We start from the raw sequence: 17707 nt of genomic DNA, 5'->3' as shown, positions 1-17707 counted from the left end.
CACAGGGCGTGGTTATTGCTTATCCTATGTGGGGTTAGAAATCACGCGGCAGGCAGGGAGGGTGTCATAGAAGCGCCCACTGTCTCTGTCTCACCCTCTATGGTCTCACCATGAAACTCGTGAGAGGAAATAATGGACATAAATCAAACAAACAAAAAAGGCAGATGCTATTTACACCCGGGTGTAAATATCCCATGTGGCTATTTGTACCTGGTTGTAAATAGCATGAGTGGCTATTTAGGCTACACCCCAATTCAGAGGACCTAAAATTTATTTTGCAAATTGTGTGTGTGTGTGTGTGTGTGTGTGTGTGTGTGTGTGTGTGTGTGTGTGTGTGTGTGTGTGTGTGTGTGTGTGTGTGTGTGTGTGCGTGTGTTTGTTTGTGGACGGGGGGGGGGGGGGGGGGGGGGGTATTTCCCCCCTTTATGCATGGGGGCAGTGGTGTATAAAATACTCGAAAGCCATACTTGAGTAAAAGTAGGCCTACAGATATCTTCCCAGAAAAGACTTTGGTAAAAGTCAAAGTCACTCATTAGAATATTACTTGAGTAAAAATCTTAAAGTAGCTGATATTTTCTGTCCTTAAAGCAGGACTAAACCCCAAAACAACTTCCTACTCACTCCTGCGGTAGGCTACTCTATGAGCCATACCAGCTGGCAAGGGCAGAGTTTCTGCAGGCAGACAAACGTGGATTTCTCGATGTAGAAAACATATACAGAAGGTAAACACTTCATCTGCATATATTACCAAGATTATAATGATACAAAGCGGGTTGAAAATTTGTTAAAGCCTTCCTTTAAAGGTTTGCACTTGTTTTGCGAGTCTGACACTATTTGCTGATGTGACAGGAATTAAATCCAACGTGTTCTTATCTGAGACTGGTGGTTAATGATTAATATCTCTAATGTCTCGCTCGCTCCCTCTCTCTCTCTCTCTCTCTCTCTTACACACACACACACACACACACACACACACACAGTATGAGTTCAGTCTTTCCCTGAGTTCTCAGTTTTTGACGTCATCATTGTGTGTGGCGTGTTATCAAGCCCTTTGTTTGTTTAGTTATTAATGGATATTAATGGATATAAGTCCACATGGATCGCCTTCTGTCAACAGCCCCACGTGGTGTAAAATAAATACACTTCGAGTATAACTATATGGACTATATGGAACTGTGAATTATTCACCTGACAAGCTGCACAACGGAGACATGTCAACTAGGCAAGTATTACCGCTGGGATCAGCCCCTCAGTAGCTTGTAGGTTTTTGTTTTTGGTAAAGTCAAGGCACTTCATGTCATCAAAAACTTGCTACTTGGAAACCAAGCACCACGCATTGCCTGAGCGTGATTGATGTCAGCGTTCCTGCACTATTTGAGCGGCCGTGGAGGACAGCCAATTGCAGGCAGTGAGGCACCGACTCGTCGGGACCGGTGTTATGCCGAATTCTGCATCCCTGGCGAGAATTGCATCCCCACCTCATGGCGGCACATTGTAATGAATTATACAGCAACATACTGTTTAACAATGATATAATCTTCTTTGTGGGCGTTAATCAATGATGAGAGATGATCTGATGTCTATAGTTATGAACATGATTTTGCCATATTTTGGGTGGTTTTGACTTAAATCGGTGTAAAAGTGAGGTGGAGGGTGTGGGCCGATATTGGTGCTTAAAATCCAGGTGACCTCCAGGCCAGGGGGGTCTGTCCTGGCTCATGGAGGGAAACTTTGGTGCTTAAAATCTGGGTACAGGTGACCTCCAGGCCAGGGAGGTTTCTCCAGGGGGATGCAAATCTTGGTGGTTTGTACCCACTGAGTTTGCATCCCAGTTTTTAAGTCAAAACAGCCCAAAATATGGTCAGTATGCAATTCTCATCAGGGATGCACAATTCAGGATAACACCTGTAGTGTACCGGGCAGTGCCGGGCAGGCGCCGACTCGTCACGTTCAGCACATTGGAGTTTTGACCGGCCGGTCCAACCAACCACAGCACCCAACAGCTTTCTGATGAGGTATGAGTCGTGCTACCAACTCTCAGAAAGCATCTGAGAAAGAGCTGTGTGCTCGAAATATCACATCAAAAATAAGAACCAGGAAATGGAGCTTTTCCCCCCATCCATTCCTAAGGTACTGTTTGGTATCCAGCACCCATCCCAAATTGGCATGTCTTTTAGTCTATTTATTGTGCTGGTACCAACTCAGCCATTATTGTGTGCACACCTTTGTGGGTGTAATCCAAATGCATTGGTCGCTGGATAAGACTGGGCTTTTCAATCGATCATGTCTTTGGTACTTTAATCTGCGCGTTTTTTGCAGCTCATTCAAGGTTAAAAGAGGACAATGTGAACGAGTCTGCTGCCACTGAGGCAGGCTGAGTTTGAAGAGAATGATGTTGATGAAACACAATCTGTCAAAACGGGTTGTTACAATGACTTACAAAGGCTTGTTGAAAAACTAGAAAAGCTACAAAATACAAGGAAAGATCAATTAAAGCTAAAAGAAAAAATGGAGGAAAAATATGCAAGAGCTTGTGCAAATTAGGAATCTAACAGAAGTGTGAATGTGCCTTTGAAGCGAAGCAAAATGTTTAAGCCAAAGATGTGCATGATTCTGTAATGTCTGTAATGCCTGTCCCCACTGAGGACAAAATACATGGTTTGAAGCAAAAACAGTTGGAGAGGAGGGTTTTATTACTGAGGTGAAACAATGGTTGACTGACAATGAGTGCATTTACAGTACATGCACACAAAAATCCAATGCCTCTGAATAATCAGGTAACTGGCAATAATCTGTGTGTGTTTACATGCACTTTAGTAAACAGCGGGAGCTCACCTCAAAGTCTGTAAGTGGACATTGAGATTGGGCCATGCACTGAATCAAACCTAGCAAAAAGCTAGGTGTGTTTATCAGACTTCTCATGATCCATTAACGGCCATCATCTGACAAAGCATATTGGTTTATGCTGTTTACATGAGCACTTGAATAATCTGGTAACTCCAGAAATCTGATAATGATCGGTCTATTAATGTGCATGTAAATGCACTCATTGATGGTGATGGTGAGGTGATGGATGATGTTAACCCTGATATGACAGCATGTCAAATGTTGTCAGCAAATGCTACAATAAAAAGATATCATTATTATGCAGTAGGCCTACTAAGAGTGGTACAACACCCTCCTCTGCACGCATGATACGCAGTACTAAGAGTGGTACAACACCCTCCTCTGCACGCATGATACGCAGTACTAAGAGTGGTGCAACACCCTCCTCTGCACGCATGATATGCAGTACTAAGAGTGGTACAACACCCTCCTCTGCCTGCATGACAGCAGAGGCAGAGCGAGCTGCACTTTTGGCTCATGCTGCAACCTTACAGGAAAAGCTTTGGAGGAGGAACAGCTCAGAAGGAAAAGAGAGCAGCTCCAGCTGGATGCTGAACTAGCTACATAGCTGCATCTGCTGACAAGTTAGCCGTGCTACAAGCTGCCTCAGATTGTGGAAGGGATTCACAAGCACCATCTAACGGGATGAGTTCATATCTAGAAAATTTATATTGGACAAAAAACAACTTCCAACCTGTTCAATCCAGTAGCAAAATCATATGAACCACTAACAAGGAGACCATTGCAGTAGCTTTCCAGTGGCGTGTATGTCCAGGCCATTTTGACTGGGGTGGCCCAGGTGGGGCATAGAGTCAAGCAAGGGAGACACTGATTGAGGCATTTAGCGAGGATGCAGAAATGTTTTCCCTTGCCAAAATTGAGCCTACATTTGGAACATTATTTAGCCCACCATGAGATGGTAGCAATAGATGCCTAGTTTAATATGATGCCAGTATCTCCAATCTAGCTTTAAAAATGAGCCCGCTACAGCCACTGAAATACAGTAATGTCGGCCACAGATGCCAGCATGTGCTACAGGTGCTTCGGGTACTCACCACATGATGAAATATTAATCCAAAATGCACATAATTGGTCTTTTTGGAAGGAAAAGAGGTAGCCGGCACTACTTTCCAAACATGGCCACCGACCTCTTTTCCTTCCAAAAAGACAGATTATGTGCTTTTTGGATTAACATTTCATCGTGTAGTGAGTACCCGAAGCACAACATGTATTTTGGCGCCGTAGGATGTGTGTTTTGGCAGATTTTTAACAGCTGTACCATTAGCCTCCATTCTATGGTGATAATTACTAACTTCACAACTGTAGCTCACTGTAAACTGAGCGGACAGTGCCGGTAAGGGTGTATCTTGGTTATGTGAGGGGGATGTGGCAAATGAGCTAAACTTCCAAAAAAGTGGAGTATCCCTTTAACGACCAGCTGTTGAGAGCTGCTGCATATGGAAATGTTTTGTTGTTTTCGTTCCTCATACAGTAGCCTACACTATAACCTGCACATGAAAATATGTATATATAATATAATAATAATATTATTATTATTATAATATAATAATAATAATAATAATAATAATAATAATATTATATTATAATATCAAATATATTTTAACTGGACTTGGTGACCAGCATCATTTTAATTTGTTGGACTTTGATTAATTATAATAATGAAACTCAGCGCCCATGGTTCACCCTCATTTTTTAAAATCCGGGAGGGGTGGATGCTATCTGAAAACGCGCAGAAATATTGCGGGCTGTGTGAAAACAATTTCTGTGGCAATTGGCTGCCGGCGTTGCGGGCCTTCTGAACGGTAATATTGCGCAATCTCTGTGTGAAAGTGGCTTTTGTTTCTGTGCAGCTCTTGCAATGTGATGGTGGAGCTGCATGCAAGAGCTAGACATGTCTACCAACATGAGAATGGTCATGACAAAGCTGTCATTTAAGCTCAGAGAAAGTAGCCAGCCTACAAGTATAGGTGAGGCAGTAATTGCACTCAGGTGTGTTTGTTCCCGGCAGAAGCACAGTTTTTGACTTCTTGTCATCATTGTGTGTAGCGTGTTATCAAGCCTTTTGTTCGTTTAGTTATTAATGGATATAAGTGTATGTGGGCAACCTTCTGTCAACGGACCAGTGTTGTAAAATAAATACACTTTGAGTGTAACTATACAGAGGTTTGAACTGTGAATGATTCACCGTCAAATAGGCTACTGCAGGGATACTCAACTTGCTTTGCCCGGGGGCCACTTTTGTGAAATAGAATGCCAGGGGCCAGTTAATAAACAAACAATATACATTTTTCTGTAGCGGATTGTAGGTTTTTGGGGTGTCAGCCAGAGTTTAGTCTGACAATGTTGTGCACACCGGATAGTTAGTTAGGTTAAGTTAGTAGGCTACATACATAAGTGCCTGGGTAGCAAGCAGACGGCGGTATTTGACAATTTAGCAGCTAAATCATAGATTATTGAAAGATATTCCATATTCCAGACTGAAATGCTATAACAGAAGTGGAGTATTGACCAGAATGACATGAACATTTGGACACTTATTCAGCGGGTATCTTGTTCAGGTGCACTGTAAAAAAAAAAAAAAAAATTTTTTTTGCAATTCCATCGCGGGCCACACAGGGGGCGCCAGTTGAGTATCACTGGGCTACTGCCATATCAGCTCCTCAGTGACTTGTAGGTTTTTTGTTTTTGGCAAAGTCAAGTCACTAAAATTGCTGTCTTGAGTGTGCTGCCATGCATGCCTGTTTTTCAGTTGCACGGTTATGTTGCTGTGCCATGCTCTTATTCCAAATATTTAGACTTTTAATGCTATATTGCATTAAAGCGCTGTGTTTCAACTGCAACTTATACTTAGGGAGCATCAGCATTGAGAGTACACTGAAGATTTTTAAGGGGATAGCAAACATTTGTGTACCGGTAATTAGATTTTAAATATCTAATGAGTGAAAATTACTTAAACCATATTTTACCCATATTTGGCAGTGCTTGAGGTATTTTGAAGAGATATAGGTTTGGTAAATCATAACTTTGTTTTATGCACATACATGTAACATGTCATGTCAACTTTATAGGCTAAATGAGACCAAATAAATGCATTTTGGCGGAGTTAACAGCTTGGCTCATTATTGTTTTTATTACCTTTCAGTAAAACAATATACACATTTTAAAATAAAAGACTGAGGAAGAAATTCTGCAAATGTCCTAGAAATCTCCTGGCTGCGACCCACCTGTGGGTCACAACCCAGTCTTTCAGAAACACTGCTCTACAACAGTTTGTCCCATGTCTGTAACCCTTCTTTTTTGCTGAATTATAAGCCTTTAAACATGCACCCAGGTCAAGGTCATAAAGAAAGTCTAAGACACTGGTATTGATGAGATCTAATTAAATTAACAATAGCAATTCCTGTGGAGAAATTCATAATTGTTCTTCTCTGAGTTGAATTTCCTCATTTGACCAGGGAGCAATGATGGCAACTCCTGTAGAGCTGCTCTTGGGAACTTTGGAGGATTTGGGAGATGAAGAGTTCAAGAAGTTCAAGTGGTTCCTGCAGCAGGCTGGCATCCTGGAAGGCTTCTCAGCCATCCCAAAGAGTCGACTGGAGAATGCAGACAGGCTGGACACAGTGGACCAGATGGTCCAGACCTACAGCGAATACACTCTGGAGGTGACCAAAGAGGTTTTGAAGAAGATCATGAAGAATGATCTACTGGAGCGTTTATCAAACACAAGCTCAGGACCCAAAGGTGAATCACGGAGATTAGCACATTACAGTATGCAATCATGCATTATTTATTGTGCAGAACTTGATACTAACAATTTATATAGAGTGCAAGCTGTATCATTTACATTGATTGCCCAAATCCATACAATAGATGTGTGAAAATACACAAGCTGCCTTTTGAGTGACTGTGTTTATTGTAACTGTCAGGAAAAAGGAATTTTATTTTATTTTATTTAACCTTTATTTAACCAGGCAAGTCATTAAGAACAAATTCTTATTTGAACATCTTTACAATGTTACACCTTAGGCCTGGTTAGGATCTGCTTGTCCACCCACCAGTAATAACTGATTGATTCTTTTAGGAATGTGGACATTTACCACAAAGTGTTTGCATTACTCATATTATCATCCTCTCACTGATGTAATGTTTATTTTTTCAGAGATTCTTGCTGAGTGCCAGCATAGACACAAATCCAGCCTGAAGAAGAAGTTTCAGCGTTTGTTTGAGGGAATCAGAAAATCACGAAAGTTGATAGGCTTACTTCTGATTGAGATCTTCACAGAGCTCTATATGACAGAGGAAGAGACTGGAGAGGCCGACTGCAAACATGAAGTCAGACAGATTGAAACGGCATCCAGGACACAAGTGAGACCAGAAAATGCAGTCACAATTGAAGATATCTTTAAACCCTTACCTGGACAAGATGAATCAATCAGAACAGTGATGACAAAGGGAGTGGCTGGCATTGGGAAAACGGTCTTAACACAGAAGTTCACTCTGGACTGGGCTGAAGACAAAGCCAACCAGGATATACAGTTCACATTTCCATTTACTTTCCGACAGTTGAATTTACTGGAAGGGAAAAAGTACAGCTTGGTGAAACTTCTTCATCACTTCTTTCCTGAGACCAAAGAAGCAGGAATCGGCAGGTTTGACAAGTACCAGGTTTTGTTAATCTTCGATGGTCTGGATGAATGTCGACTTCCTCTAGACTTCCAGAATAATGAGATTGTGACTGATATCACAGAGTCAACCTCAGTGGATGTGCTCCTGACAAACCTCATCAAGGGGAAACTGCTTCCCTTTGCTCGCCTCTGGATGACCACACGGCCTGCAGCAGCCAATCAAATCCCTTTGGAGTGTGTTGATGTGGTGACAGAGGTGAGAGGCTTCACTGACCAACAGAAAGAGGAGTACTTCAGGAAGAGATTCAGAGATGAGGAGCAGGCCAGCAGAATCATCTCACACATCAAGACTTCACAAAGCCTCCACATCATGTGCCACATCCCAGTCTTCTGCTGGATCACTGCTACAGTTCTGGACCATGTGTTGAAAACCAGTGGGAGAGGAGACCTGCCCAATACCCTGACTGAGATGTACATCCACTTCCTGGTGGTTCAGTCCAAACGGGGGAACGTCAAGTATCATGGGAGAGCTGAGACAGATCCACACTGGACTACAGAGAGCAGGAAGATGATTCTCTCTCTGGGAAAACTTGCTTTTGAGCAGCTTGAGAAAGGCCACCTGATCTTCTATGAAGCTGACCTGACAGAGTGTGGCATTGATATTAGAGCAGCCTCAGTGTGCTCAGGACTGTTCACACAGATCTTTAAAGAGGAGCATGGGCTGTACCAGGACCAAGTCTTCTGCTTTGTCCATCTGAGCATTCAGGAGTTTCTGGCTGCTGTTCATGTCTTCGTCTCATTCAACGGCTCTGGTATCAATCTGCTGTCAGATCCACAATCAACCTCCAGAGACAAATCTCAGGTAAATTGCCTCTACCAGAGTGCTGTGGACAAGGCCTTACAGAGTCCAAATGGACACCTGGATTTGTTCCTCCGCTTCTTCCTGGGTCTTTCACTGCAGACGAATCAGAGTCTCCTACGAGGCCTGCTGACACAGAGAGGAAGTAGCTCACAGACAAATCAGGAAACAGTCCAGTACATCCATGAGAAGATCAAGGAGAATCCCTCTCCAGAGAGAAGCATCAATCTGTTTCACTGTCTGAATGAGCTGAATGAGCGTTCTCTAGTGCAGCAGATCCAACTGTCCCTGAGATTAAGAAGTCTCTATACAGTCAAACTCTCCCCTGCTCATTGGTCGGCTCTGGTCTTCATCTTACTGTCATCAGAAGAAAAGCTGGACGTGTTTGACCTGAAGAAATACTCTGCTTCAGAGGAGGCTCTTCTGAAGCTGCTGCCAGTGATCAAATCCTCCAATAAAGCCCTGTAAGTGCATAGAAAAATTTATAGATTCAATATTTGATGTGATGTTTTATACAGGAGAGAAAAAAGTTGTTTTTCTTCATCACCTCAGGCTGAGTGGCTGTCAGCTGTCAGAGAGAAGCTGTGAAGCTCTGGCCTCAGTTCTCAGCTCCCAGTCCTCTAGTCTAAGAGAGCTGGACCTGAGTAACAACGACTTGCAGGATTCAGGAGTGAAGCTGCTCTCTGCTGGGCTGTGGAGTCCACATTGTAAACTGGAAAGTCTCAGGTCAGGATCACTGTTACTGTTCAACAGACCATTTAAATGGTGCATTATATACAGTACATATTAATGTCAGTGAAGATACCTGAACTGTAGGATTTTCCTCTCCTTACTGTCTCTATTGTTGAAACATAAAATACAAAACATAATAAACCTGATAATTGGGTCAACTGTTAAAGGATATTTTTTAAACAAGGTCCAGGTTGAAAATAACTGAAAATATATTTTAAGACAGGAACTCTTTGTCATTATTGGAAATTACCATGCTGGTTTTATTTCAAAATTGAGGAAAATGCACAAATATAATTATCATTATTGTTTTATCTCAACACTCCAAACTATACATCACTGGCCACAATATGTTGCTGTTTGTTGCTTGTGTGTGTGTGTGTGTGTGTGTGTGTGTGTGTGTGTGTGTGTGTGTGTGTGTGTGTGTGTGTGTGTGTGTGTAGGCTGTCAGGCTGTCTGCTCAAAGAGGAAGGCTGTGCTTCTCTGGCCTCAGCTCTGAGCTCCAACCCCTCCCATCTGAGAGAGCTGGACCTGAGCTACAATCATCCAGGAGCCTCAGGAGTGAAGCTGCTCTCTGCTAGACTGGATGATCCACACTGGAGGCTGGACTCTCTCATGTGGAAATCTGTGAATGGAAATCCTTCATATTGAAGCTTAATAAATGGCCTTGTGTCCATCATCAAAGAAAATCTGCTGATCTGACATTGTTTATTCCCCAGTGTGGACCATGGTGGAGAGCAGTGGTTGAAACCAGGTCTGAGGAAGTGTAAGTGTGTATTTAATTTGATTCATGAAAACAATGCAACACATTAAACAACTGAGAGAAAGTCCATCTACACACCACAGAATGAGACGTCCCTTTATTCAGATCCTACTGTCAATCAGGATCATGAGACATCATCAAACTGTATACAATTTGCAGTCAAGTTGTTAATAATCAACAATAGATAAAGAGAGCAGGTGTATTAGATGAAAAGCTGCTACTATATTGAGTCTTGTTCTCTCATCAGATGCCTGTGAACTCACATTGGACCCAAACACAGCACACAGAGACCTCCTCCTGTCTGAAGACAACAGAAAGGTGACAGTGGTGGGAGAGGAGCAGCCATACCCTGATCATGCAGACAGATTTGACTTCTATTATGAGTTGCTATGTAGACATGGTCTGACTGGTCGCTGTTACTGGGAGGTCGAGAGGAACGGAGTGGTTGATATTGGAGTGACTTACATAGGAATCGGTAGGAGAGGAGGGGGTGCTGACTGCTGGATTGGAATGAATGAAAAGTCTTGGAGTTTGTCCTGCTATGAAAACAGGTACTCTGCCCGGCACAATAACAGAAGAAGACACATACCTTCCCTCTCGTCCCCTGGCTCTGACAGAGTAGCAGTGTATCTGGACTGGCCTGCTGGCTCTCTGTCCTTTTACACAGTTTCCTCTGACACACTGCACCACCTCCACACCTTCCACTCCACATTCACTGAACCACTCTACCCAGGATTTAGGTTTGACTCTGCATTGTCTGGTTCCTCAGTGTCTCTGTGTCAGATAGGCTAGAGCGGGAGATAAATTGTGTAAAAATAAAAGAAGCTCAAAATAACAGACTTGCCAAGTTGTGCCCTGAGCCTATAATCTAGCAGCTATGTACTATGTATGTGTAGGAGCTATGTATGTATGTGTATACCTACAATAAATGACAGTAATTTTCCTTGAGCTTATTTTACTGTACTCAGTTGCCAGGGATGTGCACAGATAGACCCCAGGTGATGTCCTATTTTCGCCTATCCTAATTGACCCCCCCCCCCCCCCCCCCCAAACGTGCAAATTGGAAGTGGGAGAGCACTTCAAGTGTGATCACCCGAGCCTGACTGTATGTTCTTGTGAGAGTGGGCAGGTGCTGAAGTTGAGCACCTGCTCTCACAAAATGTCTCTGACTACTGCATCGTGTGCCTTTCCTCCGCTGCCTGCAGCTCACTGCCTGATGCTGCTCCAGCTCGATACCGTCTCCACCTAGAAAAGAAAGAAAAACTACTGGTCATATTTTCGTGAAGTTTTGTTGTGGAAGGGTGTAGCCAAGGAAGAGCCCATTACATTTTGAAAAGGATCCATATCCGGCGCAAGCCTCACAAACAAGCAATTGTCTTTTTTTTCTGGATTTCCCCCCCATTTTCTCCCCAATTGTACTTGACCAATTTTTCCCCCTGCTGCCCCGGTCGCTGCTCCACCCTCTGCCGAGCTGGGGAGAGCTAGACTAGCATCATGCTTCCTCCGACACATGTGCAGTTGCCAGCCGCTTCTTTAATTACACCTGACAGCGGGAGCTTCACAGGCAGGACGTAGCACATGGTCACGCTATTCCCACCAGTTCCCTTCTGCCCTGACCATACGGCCCGACCGGCCAGAGAAGGCGCTAGTGCAGCGATCAGGACACATACCCCGAATCCGGCTTCCCACCCGCAGACCCCAGCCAATCGTGCCTGTATGGACGCCCAAACAAGCTGGAGGTAACACGCAGGTGTGAACCTGTGACCCTTGTGTTAGGCAGGGAATCTAACGCTACACTACCTGACGCCCCAACAAGCAATTGTCCTTAATTGGTGGGGGTTAATAGAGCACCGCAGGAATGAGTCCAGAAGTAGCATGGAAGGCGGAAGTCCAGGGCTCCATCCGAATAGTCACTACTCCTAACTCATTTTCCTACCTTTTCTTTGACCTCGCCGGAAGTAAAACACGCAATGTTTCTCCCCTCCCCACGTAGGCTACATTAAGCTCCTCCTACTTGCTAACAAATTAATGTTTCAGTCACCAGTGGCGTATTGACCCCAGAGAAGCTTAATAGTGTCGCCTACGTGGGGCAAAAACAAAACAAAACAAAAAAACACTGCATGTTTTACTTCCGGTGAGGTCAAGGAAAAGGTAGGAAAAGGAGGTAGGAGTGACTATTCGGATTCAGCCCCGGACTTCCTGGATCCTACAGGGAAAAGTCAATAGGGTTTTAGAATGGTGATGTCACTTAAATGCATAAAATAAGGTATGTGGTTAACAAAAGTTTATGAAACTGTGGCCTTTGTGTCAGTACGATAATCTTCACAAACGTGAATCACTTTTATGCCTTTTGAAGCGTTTTCTAAAAATCTTGTTAAAAAAAACGCATTTACGCTCCAAAAGTCATAAAAGTGGTCCTCACGGGTTAGAAAAGAAAGGTCCGCCTATGGGGGCCACTACTTCTTCTTCTTTGGTGTTTTATGGCAGTTGACATTCTTTATGTTACCACCCGCTTCTGGATTTGGTCATTTGTCCATCAATCGACTTTGAGGCTCAACCAGGAGCTAAGCCAGAGATAGGCTGAGCAGTGGACGGTGCTCTCGATTGTATGTTTCTATGTATGTCAATATCTTATGTTTTCACTGTGTCATGTTAATGTGTGTAATGTGTATACATGTCCTTTGTTTTTGCATACAATGGCTGCTGGGTCGCAAGACAAATTTCAGCAGTGCTGACAATAAAGCAATATATCATATCATATCATTTATCCATTCACTGTTTCCCTACATTCTGTCCTTCTCGTCCCCTTGGGTCTCTTTTCTTCTTCCTCTTCTCCTGTTTGTCTCTGTATAAGATGTCTTATACCTGACTGTACGTGCAATGCTGCCTCTATGCATAGGCACTTTATCTTAATTCACGTGCACTTTAATTATCTTGCACTTTAAAACTTGAGCTGGAGAACTCGGTTCTATCCACATATGCACTTGTCTCTTTTCATCTTTTTACATTTTTAACCCTTTTATTACTTTTATTCTTTTTACGCGGTATCTTAATGTTTTCATATGTTGTCCTGTGATTTGTTATGTGTATGTTTTTAAGCTCCTAGCACCCCAATTCCAATGCAGTCTCTACTGTAAATGGCAAATAAAGTGACTCTGACTCTCTCTCTACAGCAGAAGCATCCAGCTTATTGGTAAATTAGCGCCACATTCTGCTCCCAGTATGGATCAGATCATTGCTTATACAATCGAAATCCCTTAACACACACCCACACACAGACTCACACACCCTCACCCCCCCCCCCCCCCCATACACACACACCTAAATTACTTCATACACTACTAAAAAAAACGTGTATCCCTTACAAAAGCTAACAGAGCCCTGCTCTGTGCTCTCGTGCTCAATAATCCCTTTAATGTGATTTCCTGCACCGTGAACTCCCTCAGATTCTCCTTCATCACCTCTCTCTGCGTCCCATACTCATACACCTCAGAGCTACATGCTCCACTGACTGACTCCTCCTCCTGACATCTACAGCCATATTTTACATTTTTAGGCCTTCACAGGCCATTTTAGGCCATGTGTCCGACCGACACGAACACAATCAACATCCACCATCCTATCACATCATAGACATTGTGACATCATCAGTGATGTCATAGAAATTACTGCAGTGTGAATACCTATCGAGGCTGCTTGCATTATTATTATTATTATTATTATTATTATTATTATTATTATTGTAGGTCCATCAGAGTGTGTCCTGTCTTATATCTAGTTCTATTTCTTTGTCTTTTTTATTGTCCTTTATTGACTGTGCTGTGTGTGATCAGCCCTCGGCCTTCAGAGAGAGACATGAGAGAGAAACGGAGAGAGAGAGAGAGAGAGAGAGATAAGCTGGGCAGCACAACCACACACACACACACACACACACACACACACACACACACACACACAGCTGTTTGGTGTGTGTGTGAGTGTGAGTATGAGAGTGCACGTGGAGGGGATGGGGTGTTGATCGGGTGGTGGCTCTATGTGGCCATAACGACTCAACGGATGCCCCTGTGTGTGTATTTGTGTGTGTTCATATGTGGGTGTTTATGTGTGAGTGTGTGTGTGCGTGCGTGCGTGCGTGTGTGTGTGTGTGTGTGTGCGTGCACGTACGTACATGCGTGTGTGTGTGTGTGTGTTCGGACCCATGTCTTGTGGTTGCTAATCTATGGGCTGGCAGCGTTTCCCCACGTAGGGCCGAAAACCAGCCGCCCCAACGCAACATGGACGCCTGAACGCCCCGAGCGGAAGAGAGAGAGAGAGAGAGAGACGTTGGCATGACCACTAACGGCACTCTGTTCATCTGTTCAGGTCTTTTCCTCTCTGGCCCTCTCTCTGTGAAAGTCCGGAAAGCCAGAAGCCTCCTGGTGCGTTGCACAACGGCCCCCAGGCAGCAGGCAGGCAGCCACAGTGATGCAGGGGGGAGGGGGGAGGGGGCAGCATCCTCCTCACCTCCTCTGTCTCCTCTCTCAGCTCCTGGTGCCCCTCAGGGCTGTGTCAGGCCTCTTCACACTGCACACAAACCACCCAGAGAGCCATGGCATTATGCTCTCAAGCCCATGGCACACCAATCAAACCTCTAACAGTTGTTGGGTAATATTTGATTGGGGTGCCATGGGCTTCAGATGAGACAGCCATCTTGGCCTCATGCAGAGACAGCAGTTCATCTGTTCAGCTCTGGAACAGAGAGGTTTGTGCGATGGTATGACACTAACCAGCTTGTGCTGAATGTGAGGAACACTGAGGAGATGCTGGTGTCTGACCTGAAGGCAATGGGTGACCTTTGACCTTAGGCCCGTGGTCATCCACAATGTCTCCATCACTCTGGTCTGCTCTTATAGACGGTTTTAACCTGACAACATAAACATTCTAAATTGCCCCTAGTTTGCTTCCTGTTGCAGTGTTTGCTAATAGAATAGCTGACACATAAGCTATTTACACCCGGGTGCAAATAGCATCTGCCTTTATTTTACTCTAGACCACACATTGTGGTATGGTACAAACAAAAACAAAACATCAGTACAATAAATGGTAAATGACCAGTCTTTGGCACAAATTAAATCATTTGAAGAGAGGCTAAACATGACTGAATGAGACAGGAGAGTTGGTGAACCGACCTTTGCAATCACCACCCTGCTCTTACAGTGTTTGTCCTGTAGTCAGTTGTGGAGGCTTAAGAGAATCAGGTATAGGATACTGCAGCACAGCCTACTGAGAAGGTGTTTGAGGAACAAGCTGCTGAGTTCTGTGGACAGTTTAGCTCTGCGGGTTATGATAACACAGTCCTACAGCAGTGTTTCTCAACCTGGGGTCCAGGGACCATCAGGGGTACTTCAGAGGGTTCCAGGAGGTCCCCAGCAAACTGATTACTTGTGACATTTCAACATTATTTCATTTACAAGAAGTGAACACTATTTGAATAGAAGAATGACTGTGATGATATATTTTCTGTTATCTATCTACCAACAATACAGACAGTATGTTATCTATCTACCTACAATACAGACAGTCTGTTATCTCTCTACCTACAATACAGACAGTATGTTATCTATCTACCTACAATACAGACAGTCTGTTATCTCTCTACCTACAATACAGACAGTCTGTTATCTCTCTACCTACAATACAGACAGTCTGTTATCTCTCTACCTACAATACAGACAGTCTGTTATCTCTCTACCTACAATACAGACAGTCTGTTATCTCTCTACCTACAATACAGACAGTCTGTTATCTCTCTACCTACAATACAGGCAGTCTGTTATCTCTCTACCTACAATACAGACAGTCTGTTATCTATCTACCTACAATACAGACAGTCATGGAGTTCTGGATAAAATCATATCTAATAAAAATAAAAATAAATCTCAGATTTCCTTCCAAGAGACAAAATCGGGTCATGGTAAATGGCATTTATATAATTCACCCATTCACACACCGATGGCGGCAAGCTGCCACGTGGGGTGCTGGCACACCATCGGGAGCAATTTGGGGTTCAGTGTCTTGCCCAAGGACACGCAGACTGGAGGAGGCGAGAATCAAACCACCAACCTCTTTTATCCAAGGCGAGTGGGGGAGGACCTGCTCTACCTCCTGAGCTACTACAGCCGCCCCACTAGTAGGGTGGTCGATAGACTAGGCCTATATAAAATGTGCTCTATAAATACAGTCCATTTACCATTTGAAGGGGAATGACCATTGTATCTGTTCTAGTGTGGTTATGGTGACCGCAGTGAAGTTATCTTCAGACTGGATATTTGATTTTCCAGCGTTAATAACTTGTAAACAAATAAAATCTTACTGCTGATTGGCTGAATATAATGTGATTCCTGGATAGTGTTTGGCAAGTTACTTTCAAAATGTAATATACTACATAAAGTTACTGTCATTTGAAAGTAATGTTACTTTACAATATTACTGTCTGTGTAGAGTAACTCGTTACTTATTACACTACTTTTGCATTACTTTCACCAAAATAACCGCAGAACGACACCACGGTTAGAACCATCTCAAAAAAGAAGTCCTGAAGTCAGTGTAAACCATCCAAAATTCTAAATGTTATTCTTTCCCTTTGTTATTGTCATCTATACTATAGATGACACTATACTATACTATACTATAGATATACTATAGATTCTATAGTCGTTATTTGCATAATTCACTCTAACACTTTTTCTGTGAAGTTTCACATTTGAACACATCATGATAATGTATAACTTAATACTCTTTTTATTTAGTAGCTGGATGAATGCATCAATGTAACTCAATGCAACCTAATGAGGAGCTGACAGCAGCACAGTTTCAAGTTGTAACTTGCGTTACTTGACATAGTAACTGGTATAAAATTACATAAGTATTGGTAATACGATATATTACTGTGTTACTGCAATATATTACTTTTGTAATGCGTTACCTCCAACACTGTTCATGGAGGAGGAAACCGCTCACAGAGGAATGACGAGCTTCGGGAACAATGAGGTTTTGCATAAAGACTTGAGCAGCAAAGACTTGCAGAGAAAGGCTGGTTTGATTGATTGTTTTTATTTTGTGTCATGCACACTACGGTGCCCCGCCCACATGGGCTTACAAGACACACAAAATACAAATACACGATACATAACACAACACAACACAACATAACTCAGCACTATAGTAAATAAGTCACAAATCAACATAGTGTTCAAACAACAAAACATCATTACATCACTTTCTGAACAAAACGTTCTGTTTTAGGCCTGGCAGATCAAATTTGCTATGAAGAAGGTTCCTTTTTTTAAACACAACTCAAGTTTCTCATAATCATCCAACTAAAAAAAAGTCAAGATAAATATAGGACATTTTACTGAAGAGAATCTCCCTTGTATCATCACATGCAGTACAATAGAACAGAAAATGAATCTCGTTTTCAATTTCACATAAATCACTAAGTAAAGAAAGTATATCTTCTTCAGCGGTAGCATTAAACCTGCCAGTCTCCAGTGCTAAGAGTTCCAGAGCATAACTGAGCACACAGAGACCTTTTTCGTCTGTCCAAATCAAGATACTGACACTGTAGACTACCCAGGCACATTGTGTGATATGCAATTATTATTTTATAATTATTTCACATTATCCAATTAATTTAGACTATGATGTTTAATAAGGCTTTGTTAGGTGGATTTTCTTCTCCAGCGCCCTCTAGTGACCAGCCGCCACTGGCAAACACTGCAACAGGAAGTAAGCTAGGGGCCATTTAGAAACTTTATGTTGTCAAGTTAAAACCGTCTATATAAA

The 17707-nt window shown here is 43.0% G+C and overlaps 1 protein-coding gene across 1 annotated transcript; it reads left to right on the top strand.

Annotated features, from left to right (window-relative positions):
* Window positions 1-6371: 6371 nt before the first annotated feature.
* Window positions 6372-10675, top strand: LOC310778783 (NLR family CARD domain-containing protein 3-like; the record flags this gene model as incomplete). Its single annotated transcript, XM_083639231.1, has 6 exons — window positions 6372-6648; window positions 7067-8855; window positions 8944-9117; window positions 9564-9737; window positions 9840-9886; window positions 10131-10675. The coding sequence occupies 6 exons, from the start codon at window positions 6372-6374 to the stop codon at window positions 10673-10675; spliced, it is 3006 nt and encodes a 1001-aa protein (XP_083495357.1).
* Between the last annotated feature and the right edge of the window lie 7032 nt (window positions 10676-17707).

This window comes from Poromitra crassiceps, assembly GCF_964638095.1.
Source record: "Poromitra crassiceps genome assembly, chromosome: 6".
NCBI lineage: Eukaryota > Metazoa > Chordata > Actinopteri > Beryciformes > Melamphaidae > Poromitra > Poromitra crassiceps.
The sequence above is the reverse complement of the archived record's forward strand: the minus strand, read 5'-3'. Positions and strand labels throughout refer to the sequence as shown.